Consider the following 15,395-nt stretch of genomic DNA (forward strand, 5'->3'; position numbering starts at 1 on the left):
AATACCCAACCCCAAAAAGACCACAGACCACAGACCGCAGATCAAAATGGGCTGGTTCGACGGACGCTCCTCCACAACCTCCCACTCCAATTCCAAGGGAGATGGCTACTACGTTCGACGACGAGGTTCACCAACCCGGAGCCACAAAGGGTACACATCAACCTACCACTCGCGTAACTCAGCCCCATCATTCTTCAACCTAGGTCGAACACACAGTGGACGATCAAGCGGCCGTTCAAGTCCCACCCACTCCGTCTTCTCAAGTTTCTCATCATCATCACGTCGTGCCAGACCACGCGAGGGATTCGTTCAACGCATGGTCCGGGCTGTGAAGCGTTTATTCCGAGACATTTATCGATATGCTCGTCACCATCCTATCAAGGTTCTGTTACTTGTTATCGTACCTTTGTTGACAAGTGGTGTTTTACCTAAATTACTCGCTGTGGTGGGGATTCGTCTGCCGCATGGTTTGATTAGTGCTCTTGGTGGTGGTAGTGCTGGTGCCACTAGAGGTGGTGGTGGTGGTGGTTTTGGTGCAGGCGGGCCTGGATTGTCGGAGAATCTGAATAGTTTGATGAATATTGCCAAGATGTTTGCTTGAATTGAGCAGAAAGCATTGATGATTGCTTGCTGCCTTTCACGACGGTGATAGTTCACTTCATTGGTACCATCCATCAATGGCAAGCCGATTACCATGCTGTTGAACGATTGAGACGAATGAATCTCATAATGACTGATGCCCTATTCGATCACCCCATGTTTGCCGTCTTTGGTTATTTCTGCTGTTTCTGCTGTATTCTGTACCCGTTGTTTGTGTTTTTGTCTGTTCGTTTTCTAGTTTATACGGTGGTGTGACTTAGATCATGCTATACTTTCAAAAAGTACCGTTAGCAAAAATGATTGGATGTAAGTTCAAGTTATGATAAAAAGTCCAGTATCTTTTTTTACGAGAACCAGCGGGGTATGGCCTTTTTAAGTACTTTGGCGTTATAAGTCGGTGAAGTATAGGCGTGTTAGTACCCAACGGTGGATATCCCCATTCGACGACTGTTGTGTTCGCTCCTCACTGGTAGAGTGCCTCGAGACCCGCTGTGAGTGCTGTCCTAGTGATGTTAGAATAGATTACAAGTAACAAATTAAATAAATTGATTATCAGGGCAATTTAGTCCTCGGGCTGCGTACTGGTACAGCACTACAACAGCAGTGTTACAGACTACAGCTATTAATATGCGGGCATGTAGCTAGTATAAAGTACTAAATTCTATCAACTTTTCTGGACTAATTCACAAGAGCCACCCTCTAGAAATATATCTATGATCGCTGCGAACGTTTTCCGCGTTTCCTAGTCGACCGAGTCGAAGTAGCAGTAGTCTCAGCCTCTTCAACCGGAGAGTCAACCTCTTCAATTTCCTCTTCCTCAATGGCCGCAGACCCAGTGATACGCCCAACAGTCTTCTGGAAGCACCAAACCGGTAATTTGAAAACAAGGGTATCCGTAATAGTAGGACGATGAATCTCATCGATATCAAGCAAGAACTCCTGCTTCTCACCCTCCTCACTCTCCTCTTCCAAAAAGACATTCCCAATCGAATCAACAATGAGAACCTTTCCATTCTCCGCAACAACTCGCTTCCGCTCCCCAGTTGAGGTAGCCGCTTGCTGTTGTTCAGTGGGCGTTGAAGTTCCCGAAGTTCTAGGCGTAGATTTGGGCGCCTTGCGAGATTCCTTTTTATTCTCCTTATCCATCATCCGTTTCTGACGACGATTCATCGCAACAGCACCCTGATCATTGGCACCATCAGAAGCAGGGACAGGAGCAGGAGCAGTGACACCACCAATAGCATCAAGGCCACGAACACCTAACTCATCACCCCAAGCCGCACGTCTCGCTTGACGAATATACCGATCAACAAATTCCCGCTGCCTCTTCCAGCCCAGAATCAAAGCACCGTAATGAGCTGCACCACCAAAAACAAGGAATAGACCCATGAGCACAGATCCAAGACCGGGACGAAAGCGCGAATAATAATATCCCGTTCCCTTCCAGAGAGGAAAACCATTCTTCAAGAAATGATCATACCGTTCACGGGCTGGACCTTTCAGGACATTAGCGACGAGATTGAGACGGGCGGAACGGACATTTGCGTCTTTGACGGCTGCGTCGATTTCGCGTTTCGAGGGACCTTTCGAGACGTGGACTCCTGGTTGCGTAGATTTGGACTTTGATTTATCTTTGGAGTAATTTGCGATGAAGGCGCGTCTAACTTTATCGGGGTGCAGGGCTCTTGATTTTTTGCGGTGGGCTTTGACGATTTGTTCTTGGTTGGCGTTTGGACGGACTTCGAGGAAGTCTGGAAGAATCAGTATACATCAGTAAATAGTAAATTTAACATGGCCGAGAGAGAGAGAGAGAGAGAGAGAGAGAGAGAGAGAGAGATAAGAAGGACATACCGTAGAAAGTCACATTGGCACCTTCAGACAGAGCGACATCGTCTCGGAGGGAGAAAATCTCGTAGTCTAGATTGATAGGGGGTTAATCATCAGAAGAGGACAACAAAGTAGTAAAGCAGAATAGAGGAGAGAATTAAAAGATACCATCTTTTGACCAGGCAGCGACTAAAGTGACGAAGAGGAGAAATGAAAGCAAAGAGAGAACGGGCTTCATATTGTCAGCCCTGATCTCTTAGAATTGGTGATGAAGATGTGAGGAAATACAAAAAGTGTACAGAACAGAATCAAAGAAAGTCAGATTGGATCGATCAAAAAGCGGTCGGGCAGACCTCCTCACGACGTGGCGGGGGAATTGAGTCACTGCAGTATTTAATGCACTCGATTCCTGTTTTATTGTCGTCTTCTTTTTTCTTCTTCTTGTTCTATATCTCTTCCTCTTTTATTCTGGAATTATCAGAATAATCTAAAAAAGAGAGTACCGCAAACAGGAGGGTTGCCTATTTGAGGCCATCTGGCTTCAGCCTGAAACGGCCTTATATATTTATTTGGCCTTTCTTTTCCCTCTTTTTTTTTTCCTATTTTTTATTTTCCCTTGGAGAAAAGAAAAGAAGAAAAGATCAAAGAACAATCGTTACTTTATTTATTCTATCAAGTTTACTCTGTCCTATTTTACTATTTGTTGGTGTTTAAACCCCTGCCTTTGTTTGTCATCGACTTTCGACTTTCTCACCTTTTCATCTTCCTCCTTTCGCTCTTCCACACAACTTCAACTCCCTTCTGCTCTCCCCCTCCCTCCCACTTCTCGCTCTCTTGATATACTCTCTTCATCATGGCCATCTCAATCCCGATCGATGCCATCACTTCGCGTTTCGGTGATCGCTTTAACAATATTCGCAGCCAATCTCTGAGCACGCGATTTGCCAACCTGAAGCCCGTCTCCGAATTTCTCGATCTGAAGCGTCTGTCCAAACCCGCCAATTTCGGTGAAGTCCAAAGTCGCGTCAACTACAATCTATCCTACTTTTCCAGCAACTATGCTGTCGTCTTTGTGATGCTCAGCATCTACAGCCTATTGACCAACCCGCTGTTGCTGTTTGTCATCATTTTTGTCTCCGCCAGTCTGTACGGAATCGGAAAACTTGAAGGCCGCGACCTGGATGTGGGCTTCCGTCGTTTCAACACTTCCCAACTCTACACAGCTTTGTTGTGCATTGGTGTACCCCTGGGTCTGTGGGCATCCCCAATTGCCACGGTCCTTTGGCTCATCGGTGCGACGGGTGTGACCGTCTTCGGCCATGCCGCGTTGATGGATAAACCAATCGAGAATGCTTTTTCCGAGGAGGCGGTCTAGGTGGTCGGCCGCGAGCTCCTAACGATATGCCCCGATGGGGAAGACCACCGGGGGCACGACCGGGGAGACACAATAGGGGTCGGGGATGGTGGGATGAAGGTGCGCGCGTGGAGGAAATTTACAGTGAGGAAGAGGAGGATGAATATGGTCGACAATTAATACGCAATGGTCGAGGTGGATATATGCGACAGCTGGAGTATGGAGGAAGAGGGCCGCGCAGGCGACCCATGGACTTTGAAGATTTGACCGAAGAGACAGAATCGGTGGTTGGAGGTGATTACGATTTATATGACCATGAAGACAGTACCGTGGCATATGCAGTTCAACTCGCTATGCGGGATAAGGAGGATCAATTGGTGGAGACGGCTTTAGAGCGTATTCGTCGCGCGCAAATGCTGGGGAAGAAAAATGTACGGTTGTCGCAACCTGAATTGGATGCCTTGGAGCGCAAGCGTCAACAAACAGATGACCCGACTGCGGCTCGACGGGTTCGACAAGCAGGCGCTTCTGTGAATATTCGACCTCCGTCCAAACGAAAGAGCAAGAAACCTACTGCTCCTGAGCAGGTTCAGTCCCACGCACCGTATCCGGCTACACCCATTGAACCAGGGTGGACTGGATTTGGGGCAGCTTCTGGAGGTCGACCATCCAGTTCATCATCCGCGCATCGTCCTCGAACGCCGACCACCCAGTCTTTGCGCCCACAACAATCTAATTCTCCTCTTCGACCAACCTATCCCGCGGCTTTCACAGAACGTTTCCCCTCAAATGGACGACCACAATCAATGCCGATGCCTCAGCCTCCCACGTATTCACGTCCTCTTCCCGACGATCCCTCATGGGCACCGCCATATTATCATCCCATGCAGATGCATCCGTATACCGCAGAGCAACCGCCCTATCAACCTCAGCTGCCTAGCGATCTTCGTGTTGGGCCACAAAGTCGGATGAGCTACCCCGCGGGGATGTCACCGATCCAAGCTCAGCACCGCCAATCCCCTCCAAATGATAGTCGCTCACCCGTGGGTACGAGGTACCCACGTAATGGTCGGCACGACCCGGATTCGGAATCGGAGATCTCTAGTGACGAAGACGCAACTGAAAGCACTAGCAGCGAGGAAGAAGAGGAAGATGATGAGGTGCAAATTGTGCGTGTTGCGGAACGTCCTCAACCTCCTGGTCTTCAACGACGTGTGGTCTCTGGAGGACGAAGTGGACGAGGTGGTCGTCAGCGGAGTAGTCGATGAGATGTGCGTTGAATGAATGAGTGTGTGTGTCAGTGTGTCTCCTAAAAGTGCCCCTCCTAATGTGTTCTTTGGTATTGCTGGGCTTGAATTTCTTATTCCCATTTATTGTCTTTATTCCCTATTGTTTCTGTTCTCAGCAACTGCTACGGCGTTCGGTACATGAATAGATCTGCATATACTGCGCAACCCATCTATAGATAGAAATGTACGTGCCTAGTGTGGCAGTACTCTTCCTCTGATCATATCCATAGTATCCTATAATATTCTACCTATAATATCATGCATATAATACAGGTTAATGCTGAATCTGGTGGGTCTTGGATTTCGCTGCCTTGGCAGATGACGTCGCCCTCTCATCTCCCTTTTTTCTCCAACCAACCTTCATCTTCATCTTCTTTTCTTCTTCGGACTTCACTTCCACTGTGGATATCAATTCCACTCTCCCCTTCTACCCTCTAATCCTCAGGGAAGAAATATAATCCTCAACTCCCTCCTCAATTCCCCCTCCGACCCTTCCACATCCAACTCTATTAAATCCGCCCCATTCCGAGCCTCCCGCAAGCCGTGCGCCAAAATTCCAGCCACAACAAACCATATCGTGATCGACCGCAATCTTATTCGCATTCATTTTTCAACGCCGTCGATCCTCGTGGAATGCGCATATCGAGATCCCTGACAACAATCCAGTCTCTGTAGAAATACGTGAATTCCGGTAAGTAGCTTCTTACACCCTTGCACAGGGTTTGTCGCAAATTCGTATCCTCAGATTTAGAACTAACCAACGTATTAGTATAGCCAGTACGGTTAAAAGGGGGGTTTATCGAAAGTCATTGTGGGATACAAGTCAAAGCTATTTCCCCTTTCCTTCATTCCTGATCGGAGAAAAAGTTCCATCGCGACGCGCTCTTCATTTTCATCTTCTTTCCATTTTCTCTTCATCCTACCACTCGCAAGCGCGATAGAGGAACCAGCATAAGTCATCGCAAGTTGTTGAAAGAAATACCTCTTCAAACGAAGTCAAGATGTGGATCATTTCATTTTGGGTATTTCCGTTGATATCGGCATGCATGTGGGTTGGTAAGTGAAATTTCCCCACGACATTTGCATAAAATCGACATCAGCTAATCATACGACAGCCATGTTAATTGCCATGATCTCTGTATGGGCCAGAGAAGGTGAACCTATCTACCCCAGTATGGAAGATGGTCAAACAATCGCGTATGTGTACCCCCTTTCGCGAATGATCATCCCATTTATCTCCTCTTAACGACATCCCGCCCATTTATATATGTCTACTGTACTAACACTGGATTACAGATACATTTCCGACGTCGGTGCTCAAGGTTTAAAACCACTTTTTATCACGGGAAGTGTCATCACAGTCGTCTTTTTGGATCTAGCTTTCTTTTCGGAGAGATGGCTTCGTCATGCTGGTCAACTTGCTCCTAACAAAGGAAAATTCGACAAAGCATGCGCCATTCTTTCACTTTTCTTTGCTGTTGCCGGTGCAGCTGGTTTGATCCTTTTATCTATCTTCGATACTCTCCGTCATCCAAAGCTGCACGATGGATTCCTGGTTTTGTTCCTGTAAGTTACCCCAACCCCTCCCTCTCTCCCTTCCCTTTTGTCAAAGAATCAAAAACTCACAGTCGTCTTAGTGTCGGATACATCATCAGCGCAATCCTAATTTGCGCTGAATACCTCTGGATCGGAATCTTCTACCGCGATCAACACCGCATCTTACTTGCAAGTTTCATCGTCAAACTCGGCTTCATCATAATCGAGATTGGCCTCGCAATTGGCTTCGGAATCTGCATGAACAGCAATAACAAAGCGAAGAAAAACCCCGGCGCTATCTTGGAATGGGTCATTGCTTTCGTTTTCACCGGATACGTCCTCTCTTTCGTAATTGATTTACTTCCCTCCGTCCGAACACGTCGTCATGTACCTCAGGGTGAGAAACGTCGTGAGATGGCCGAGGATCAATCACAGGCTGGTGCTTCTTTGGAGGAACCCTTGACGTATGATTCGATTGGACCGAATACTTATCGTGGTCAGCGGGTATAAAGCACTGAGGCGAGCAGAAGAATTGTGGAGTGTCATGGATATATTTTATAATATCTACATTTGGAAACCGATTCTACTTACCTATATTGGATGCCATCATGATTCTGTGATTTTATGTGATTTTTGACTTTCATTGGCTTTTTTTTTTGATACCTTATTGCGTTTGATTTGTATCTGGCGTTTCCCTTTTTATATTATACTGCACTGGGTTTTGTACATTATTTGCTGGGAGTCATTTCGAGTAAATATACTATAAGTACGAATATGTGTCTGCTTTCTTGAATTTGAACGTAATATCATCTACTGGTAGCCAGATTATTTGCCCTAGTCAACATCTACCAGCGGCAGACTACTAGATAGTAGAATCTAAACGAATGTGATATTTCGCCAATAGCAACCAATCTTCATTAGATCGTCAATTTACTCAAATCACTCTAAAACTTCTACTATGCAATGGATAGTAACTGAAACTGATCTATTAAACAAACTATTTTCTTCATACATGTGTCCAAGAACCCCGAACAGGGGCGAGAAGAGCGGGTAGGGTAACAGACATCTGACCATGCTCCTAAGAGAGACTATATTTCGGATTGCTGTTCGGTATTCGCGATATCAAGTATCATGATTATCTCTGCTTCTGGTATTGTAATTCCAATTCACTGTTACTGGATGGCGGAATGTCCTGACGAGATGAATGATTAACTGGATGCGAAAGATTCTTTCAAGTCGTGCAAGATTCTTGTAGTCTCTATCTTAATCAGACAGATACGTGGTGGTATATGTATCTTGTCCAGACTACTGGTTTAGCTTTGCTTGACATTCACAGGACTCTGCTGCTGGAGAAATCCGTAGTAGTCTCGGAGTCTCATTGCCCCCAGAATATTAGACGTTCAATTAATGTCAATGTGTCGATGATTATTCTGACTGACATTAAACAACCGTGGTAAATGGAAAATGCAGCAGGTTGGTGCCAAAAAGACGTCTGTCATCGAGTATCCAACTCCAGCGCCAAGAAAGTCTACTATCGTAGGCTTAGTCTTCGCAGTCTGCCACGCGAGGTTTCCAGTGCAATTTTGAAATAGTCGTTCAGGAGACACACATTCATCGGACCAAGAACGGGCCGCTCATCTGGGACCAAACTGGCAAATTGCCGGACAGAAATGAATGAAACGCGCTAATTGGTACCAAGCGTAAAGGTATATCAATCACGTAGCATTGGTTTTCATAACCGCAACAGCTCCGAGAAAGCGAGTCTCCAGGATCTTTAATCGACTTGCAAGAACATCAATTCCCTATTGGAGCCACAGCAGACGAGGATCTTCTGACCAATTTCATAGCAAAAGCGGCTTGAAGTTGGGGAAACAGGGTCTTGCTAGTTCCCGAGGCCAGTGGATAAGTAAGGTAAATGATCCCATTCTGACATACATAGGAGGTCGCTTAGCCAGAGAGCTATCGAAGATACGCTTGGTTGTGTAACAACTTGTCATACAACCAAGCGCATCTTCGATAGCTCCCTGGTAAATCCGACAAAGCCTGTACAAGTGTAGATTCATATACCGACACGAGACTATTTGGTTTTGGTGGACGTGGCTCCAGAGTTTGTAGAGGGATACGGTTGTCGTATCCCGATACAAATGGTATCAAAGAGTTCCCATATGGATGAGGTACAATGGTAACCCATAGGCGAAAAACTAGGATACCCGGGCATTAAAAGTATCTCGGCTCTTTTCCAGCTCCAGCAAATTTTCCTTTTTGGAAAAGAACCGCAGGCTAGAGTAGGCAGTTTTGATTGAGTTAACTGCCTGCAAAAGGTAATGTATTACCGAACAGAACAATGTAACTGATTTCGTATTTTGGCCGTCATACCGTACTTCGCAGGGGCAAAAAAAAGTTGATTGTGTTCTCATGGAATTACTCAATTGTCATGATTGAGCATATGCCGCTTCTGAGTTCACGGTTTCCGATCGATTTGGGTTGAGTGGCTCCCGCGCATTGGGTTGGGGTCCAGTGCCATGTTCTGAAGCTTTTTAGAAAACAGGAAGATCGAGAGTCTTCCGTTGATTGACAACAGAACAGCATTCATCGGTGGTTCAAGGTATGTGGATTTTGTGTGAATCCTTGCAGAATGTATTTCTTGTATTTGATGGAGATCACTTTTCTCGAAGGTGGGGGCAAATTATCCCATATCAACTGAATCAATGGAGGAAATTGAGGAAGAAGATAGACAGAGATGGAGTAAACAAATAGACGAATTGGGATTTGTCCTCTATGGAAGGAGCTACTTGCTACTTTCTGATGAATTTGAAGAAGGAACTACCAGTATTTCATGAACATGGAGAAGGAACTTTCTGGTATATACTTGCATTGATCTTAGGAAGGTGCCTGCGTGGCTTCCTTTTATTGCACCAAATGTTGAACCAGACGATTAGCCCTAACATTCTTTGGAATGCTGAATCCCGTGTATTATCAAGTAGGAGCCGATTCACGCGTCAATGGAGGAACAGAAAAAAAAACTCCAAGGAGTACTACTTGGTTTCCATTGTGACCTGAATATACTAAACATCACACACGAAACGAGAACGCTAGATTATCGCCAGAATGATATTCTGCTTTAGATATAATTGAGCCCTGTCAGAATACTGTATACATTCATCTTGAGTCATCGGGACGAACTGTGATGTCTCATCATTCTTTAGTCTGCTACTAGTTAATCGGATAGGAATCAGGCTAGAAGCAGAGACTAGGTGAGCTTCTTCTAGTACAACGGGCATATTGTTTCATTGGTTATTAGGGTTATGACTCGGGCCATAATGTTTAAAGAACTATGATTATGGGCAATATATATAAAGTGAACAAAGTAGTCATATCTGCTCCATTCTTCTCTGCCAGGCCATTAATCATTAAAAGCCAAGGTGCTGTATGGTCCCCGGGCATCCATCCCATCATATCTCATCTCATATATACAAATCAAATATCAAGTGTACAAAAAAACAACAACAACAACAAAAACGGCCCCCAAAAATTTCCCAAGGCCTACCTTAGGCCATTATCTTCTGTCGAATAGATTCTTGCATTCCATCATTAATTCCCACCCCCCCTAAGATACCCACAAACGCCACCATATTTATCTTGCAGATAATTCGTCGTAGCATCCACAAAACCAGGTGGACAACGCGTATAATCCTCTCCGAGACCCAGAGCCCGAATCTCTTTCATCCGCTCTTCAAATTCAGGGACTAATTCGAGTTCGGATCGAACGTAGTCATCTGTGAGGGCGGGTGCGGGTACTGACTCGCCGGCAAGTAAGAGGGTGAGAAGTATGATTAACCCTGTTCTATCTTTACCCTGGGTACAATGTACAACGGCGGGATATGTATCGTCGCGAGATAGGAGTTCAAAAACAGATCTTATTTCGTTTGTGCTGGAGTCCAGGGTGTCTTGTGCGAGGCCGGTTAAACCGCGGGGTTGCATTACTTGTTCTCCGATTAGACGGACGGCGTCGGGACGGTAGCCTGAAACTGCGAGGCCGAGGACTCTCCTAGATTGATAATTGTATCAGTATATGTTTATACTTCTCCCCCGAGTATTTGTCGTTTCGAATGGATGTGTCTGGGGTTTGTTGTTGTCTCGGATGTCATGCCTCGTGCGGGGAAACATACAAATAAGTCATCCAGTCCAATTTCGATAGTAATGCTTTCTCAAACCCTTTCCCTGTTAAACTGATCAAAGCACGATGCGAGTCTGGGATCTGAAGAAGATGTTCGTCTGCGTCGAGAGGCACTGATGAAGCGAAATCGGCATTATTAGGAGTATCGTCGGTCGATTCGGCGTTTTCGGCGCGTCGTTTACGGGTTGCCATTTGGTGCTCTGTTCTATTAAGATGCGATTAGCTGAGACGTATCCTAGAGACATGGTAGCAATCCAACATACTGAGATCGTAAATCTATCACTGTTTTAATGTGCAGTTCCTCTGCCAGTCGTCGCTTATCTCGTTCGGAGGCATCGTCGAGCTACGGCCACGCCGATCAGGTAAGTCGCCGAACAGAGAGAATAGACATATCTAGAGACATAGCACTCACTCTTGCACTTCGAAATAAGACACCTTCTTTTAAAATTCTATAGTTCTAAAGTCAGCCTGGCTATGAGGAGAAACAGGGAGGCGATGGACCACGTACTGAGCACCGCAAAACTGGTTGATTGTTCGACCGACGTCACGGAAGTTGATGATATTATCAAAGGGCCGATCCGGCGAGTCTAGGTCAACACTAGACTGTCTAGCCATGATGATTGATATAAAACAAAAAACCAAAGAAGAAAGCTGGGAAATATCAAAAACATTGCAAGAAGAAAAATCGCGGAGATAACGCGCCAAATGGCGGTGGGAGGAGGTTGGGCACTTTGCTGGTTTTGGCCTGAGCTTCCTTGATTTTCCCCAGACCCACCAGAGCTATTCCAGTAGAAGCAGCAGAAGCAGCAGCAATCAATACATTTAATACTGACTCGTGGATCTTGTACTGCATCATGCATTGTATGTAACTATACTACAGTATATACAGAGTATAGCTAAACATATTCTCCTCGATCATTCTTCCATCCAGGCTGTAAATATGACCAGTCATGATCCAAGTCAAATCCAGTTCGATACGCTTCATACATCACCAATTCCACCTTTTCCAAGGAAGCACCTTCATCAGTCAAAGCCCAAAGACTAATAGCCAAATGATTTGTGCCACGAGGGTTGATAATTCCAGGCGGGAAGGGGAATAGTGTCTGCGGCCCAATATGCGGGAGATAGTGTCCAAATTGGTACCCATTCATGAAGATCTGCACCACCGCCGAGGTATTCGCTGCAGCCCCAAGTTGCAGTCCAATAGGGACATCCAAATCTTTATCCAAATTCAACTTGAATGTAGTTGTATAGAAACGACCGGCTGCATTTGAGACCCCATTCAGAGGACTCTCCTTGCCTGCACTCTTGGGAACTTTATACCCTGGTAAATGCCAACCAAGACGCTCCCCATATAATCCTCCTTCATTCATAGGTCCACGAACAGGATCAATATTCGATTCTCCACCTGCATTACCCTGGATACGCCAGGAAGTGAAGTTCGCGGTATCATTTTCACTGTCAATCAATGTGGCTCCAAGGATGCCACGAGGATTCTGTGTCCCTGCCGGCTTAACATTATTCTGATCATGTCCAGTATAATCCATCACCACCGTGAGAACATTTTCTTTCTCGCGTAGTGAAGAGACATTAAACTTCAACACTGCAGATGTAGCAGCAAGATCAGGGTCCCCCAATGCACCACCAACATATACCCCATTCAACCAGGCAGCCCAACCAGCCGCGGCTCCATTCTGGACGGTGATATTGGCACCTGTTGCAGTACGTCCATTGAATCGGCCCCGGTAGAGCTTCGTTCCGGAATGATATCCATAGTCTCCGGAGTAGAGAACTGGTAAGGTGAGTGGGGCGACAGAATTGACACTACTTGATTTATTGCAGATTGTCCATCGTGAATCGTCGTAGTTAGGATTGATTTCCGGGAGAGTATCTTGCGATCGCCACGATTGCAAGGATGGGAGTGAGACTTTGGCTTTCTCTGCTCCTTGTGCCGATGCAACCAAACTTCCGTATGCAGTCTTTTTAGTTGCGACGGATTTGCCATTCCATTTTATCTTGGTGACTTTTGAATTTCCTGGATATACTCTTCAGAGAGACTGGATTAGCTTGAGTCGAGAGAGGGAGAGAAGATATGTAGAAAACACTTACTCTAACGATGTCGTGTTTGCATTATCACCGACAAGACTGACCGTATCCTTCGAGATAGACGCTGAACGAACCAAATAAGGACCAAGAGCCAGAATTTGCTGGCTAGGGGAAACTTGCGGGTTAGACGTTGTTGGAACCGCAAAGAAATTCCACGCAGTCTCTTTATCAAGAAGGTATACTAAGACACCATTTGAGAACTGGATCACTGTAGCTCCATCACCCTGTATGTAGGTGTACTTTGTCCCACGATCTGAAACTGACGAACTGACGTTTGAACTACCATAAGTCTGGAAGGTCAATTTCTTCGGCGCATCCTTGAATTCAAAGACTCCCTTTTGACCAATGTTCAGATAGAAAACAATAACATCGTTGTCCAGAGTTGCATAAGTCAGGACTTCAGCCGAGGAATAAAGTAAACTGGATTCTTTGCCGACAGTATAATCCGTGACGATGATCTTGCTTTGCCTCCCTGATAGTTCGATATCTGGGATGGTGATGGCGCCTTTTTTCAAACCCATCGATTAGCACATGCTCACTTAACTCTGCTCTTGTGTATACATACCTGCCGTAGTATTCACATCAAGCGAAGTAGTCGTCACCTCTCGCGATGAGCTTTTTGAATGCGCAAGCACATAGAACCCAGCCTGGGTAGAAGGATTGCGAAGAGCCCAAGTGAAGATACTATCCTCACTAGTATACCCCGTCCCATTTCCCTCCATATAAGTCTGAAGTAAATCAGACGAGACTCTTGTGAAAAGTCCCAGCAACTTAGTTTGCTTGAGTTTATCCCGAATCTCCCTCGTCTCTCGCAGAGGTGCCGCATAATCATACGACGTATAAACGACAGGCGCCGCACTATGTCCCCAATTCGTGCCACCAAAGACCATATAAATATTCTGTAGCGTAACCCGAGACCCGATATTATTCTTATAGTAAACGTCCGCAAACTCGGGTGATTGTTCAGCCTTACACTGGTCATAAAAATACCCACCCCAAGGCTGAAACCAACCTCCTTCGAACTCGGCCAGATATTCAGGTTGCGTATAAGAATAATTCTGGAACCATTGATAGTAAGTCCTCACCAAATTAAATCCAGAATCAGGATTCGAACAAGATAATCCACCAGGATAAGAATCCAATCCATAAACATTCACCGATCCACCAACATCCAAATAATCAGTTGACCAACTCTGAGAACGCATCCCTTTCTCATTATGCGTACTTGGAACCACAATACCCGCTTCTTCAAAGGCTTCCGCAATCTGCTTCATATATTTCACCAGCGTATTATCAGGATCATGAACCGTCTCCTGTAGTTCATTCTCATGTTGATTAAGAATGACAGGACCACCGTTCGTAATCTGATTTTTCGCAATAATCTTACCAACCTCCTGAATCCACGGATACCATTTCGAATAATAAGATTCATCACTCGTTCTTTCTTTACCCATTTGTCCATTTGCAGCCCACAACGCAAATCCTCCCGCTGAAGTCTCGGCATTATCATATGGTCCCGCTCGAGCAATCACATAAAGACCAGCTTGCTTAGCGTAATCGAAAAGACGCTGTATATCATGAGCGCCATTTTCAAAATCAAATTCATTTTCTGAAGCGGAATGAAAACTCCAGAAGAAATAGACTAGAAATATTAGCCAAAAGAACCACAACTGGAAAAGTAGTTCCACCCCAGCATCGCCCACTGATAAACTCAACTTGAATAATCTAGTAGGAGAAAAAAAAACTTACTTGAAATAGCATTAAATCCATTAGCCCTCAACTTCTGAAAAACATCCAACCATAATTCAGGCACAGGAAGACGCTGATAATGAAACTCGCCCGAAAAGACAAAGATTCGTTCCCCTTTCACAGAAAGACTATACTTATCCCAAGTAACGTCGGTCGTCTTCCCATTATCAGTCGCATTAACATAGTTAAAACTTGAGATAATCCCCAAAAGGAATATTGAAAGAAATGCGAAAAGACGCATTGTGAATGATTACCAGTTGTATCATTCAGCTTTCCAAGCTAGTAAAAAGTAAATTCAAAAGCACCGGTAATTGCGCTATTATATCTTGATTCCCTACAGAGTATGTACCTCGGTCTTCGCTGTAGTGATACTCCGGAAGAACATCCGGATTGGTGGATGTTTTTTCTTTCTTAAAATTGCCCGATGCGCACTGGGCAATTTTCCAGGGAATGCGGGGAATTTTAGTGCGATTCAGGAGATTTCATGCATTGAGGAAATGAGATGTTGCATATTTTATATTAATGGTGACAGGCCAAGCCATGTGCAAATAGAAAATATACAAAAGTGTCCTAGGTACCCTATTTAGGTAAGTAGTAATTTAATTAAGCAAAACTGTTTTCATTGAAATTAGACCCGCATTTCCAGCCTTGAGTTATCATAGAAAGCATAAAGTTCGTGTATATATAGTGACCTTGGCCTCGAAACGCCGATATAAATCCCTAGAAATTCATCCATCCTTAGTGCACAGCACTAAAA

The 15,395-nt window shown here is 45.2% G+C and overlaps 7 protein-coding genes across 7 annotated transcripts; 4 read left to right on the forward strand and 3 right to left on the reverse strand.

The window, feature by feature from the left end:
* Nucleotides 1-46: 46 nt before the first annotated feature.
* On the forward strand, nt 47-601 carry N7469_011180 (uncharacterized protein; the record flags this gene model as incomplete). The annotated part of the gene is made up of 1 exon (XM_056650085.1): nt 47-601. One exon carries the CDS (start codon nt 47-49, stop codon nt 599-601), a length of 555 nt encoding a protein of 184 aa, XP_056495149.1.
* Nucleotides 602-1,311: 710 nt separating this feature from the next.
* N7469_011181 (uncharacterized protein) lies at nt 1,312-2,665 on the reverse strand (the record flags this gene model as incomplete). Its single annotated transcript, XM_056650086.1, has 3 exons — nt 1,312-2,351; nt 2,452-2,517; nt 2,596-2,665. The coding sequence occupies 3 exons, from the start codon at nt 2,663-2,665 to the stop codon at nt 1,312-1,314; spliced, it is 1,176 nt and encodes a 391-aa protein (XP_056495150.1).
* Nucleotides 2,666-3,280: 615 nt separating this feature from the next.
* Nucleotides 3,281-3,802, forward strand: N7469_011182 (putative COPII vesicles protein Yip3; the record flags this gene model as incomplete). The annotated part of the gene is made up of 1 exon (XM_056650087.1): nt 3,281-3,802. The coding sequence occupies one exon, from the start codon at nt 3,281-3,283 to the stop codon at nt 3,800-3,802; it is 522 nt and encodes a 173-aa protein (XP_056495151.1).
* Nucleotides 3,803-3,828: 26 nt separating this feature from the next.
* Nucleotides 3,829-5,049, forward strand: N7469_011183 (uncharacterized protein; the record flags this gene model as incomplete). The annotated part of the gene is made up of 1 exon (XM_056650088.1): nt 3,829-5,049. One exon carries the CDS (start codon nt 3,829-3,831, stop codon nt 5,047-5,049), a length of 1,221 nt encoding a protein of 406 aa, XP_056495152.1.
* A 1,022-nt stretch (nt 5,050-6,071) lies between these two features.
* N7469_011184 (Frag1/DRAM/Sfk1 family protein) lies at nt 6,072-7,116 on the forward strand (the record flags this gene model as incomplete). Its single annotated transcript, XM_056650089.1, has 4 exons — nt 6,072-6,126; nt 6,186-6,267; nt 6,367-6,636; nt 6,708-7,116. 4 exons carry the CDS (start codon nt 6,072-6,074, stop codon nt 7,114-7,116), a joined length of 816 nt encoding a protein of 271 aa, XP_056495153.1.
* A 3,081-nt stretch (nt 7,117-10,197) lies between these two features.
* N7469_011185 (tyrosine-protein phosphatase) lies at nt 10,198-11,398 on the reverse strand (the record flags this gene model as incomplete). The annotated part of the gene is made up of 5 exons (XM_056650090.1): nt 10,198-10,654; nt 10,776-10,988; nt 11,047-11,126; nt 11,196-11,232; nt 11,292-11,398. 5 exons carry the CDS (start codon nt 11,396-11,398, stop codon nt 10,198-10,200), a joined length of 894 nt encoding a protein of 297 aa, XP_056495154.1.
* Nucleotides 11,399-11,679: 281 nt separating this feature from the next.
* On the reverse strand, nt 11,680-14,879 carry N7469_011186 (glycoside hydrolase family 35 protein; the record flags this gene model as incomplete). The annotated part of the gene is made up of 4 exons (XM_056650091.1): nt 11,680-12,829; nt 12,893-13,394; nt 13,455-14,531; nt 14,639-14,879. The coding sequence occupies 4 exons, from the start codon at nt 14,877-14,879 to the stop codon at nt 11,680-11,682; spliced, it is 2,970 nt and encodes a 989-aa protein (XP_056495155.1).
* Nucleotides 14,880-15,395: the final 516 nt, after the last annotated feature.

The sequence above is a fragment of the Penicillium citrinum genome (assembly GCF_028827155.1).
Source record: "Penicillium citrinum strain IBT 23319 chromosome Unknown utg000010l:1.0-1229701.0:1.0-1230130.0, whole genome shotgun sequence".
NCBI classification, from domain to species: Eukaryota; Fungi; Ascomycota; class Eurotiomycetes; order Eurotiales; family Aspergillaceae; genus Penicillium; species Penicillium citrinum.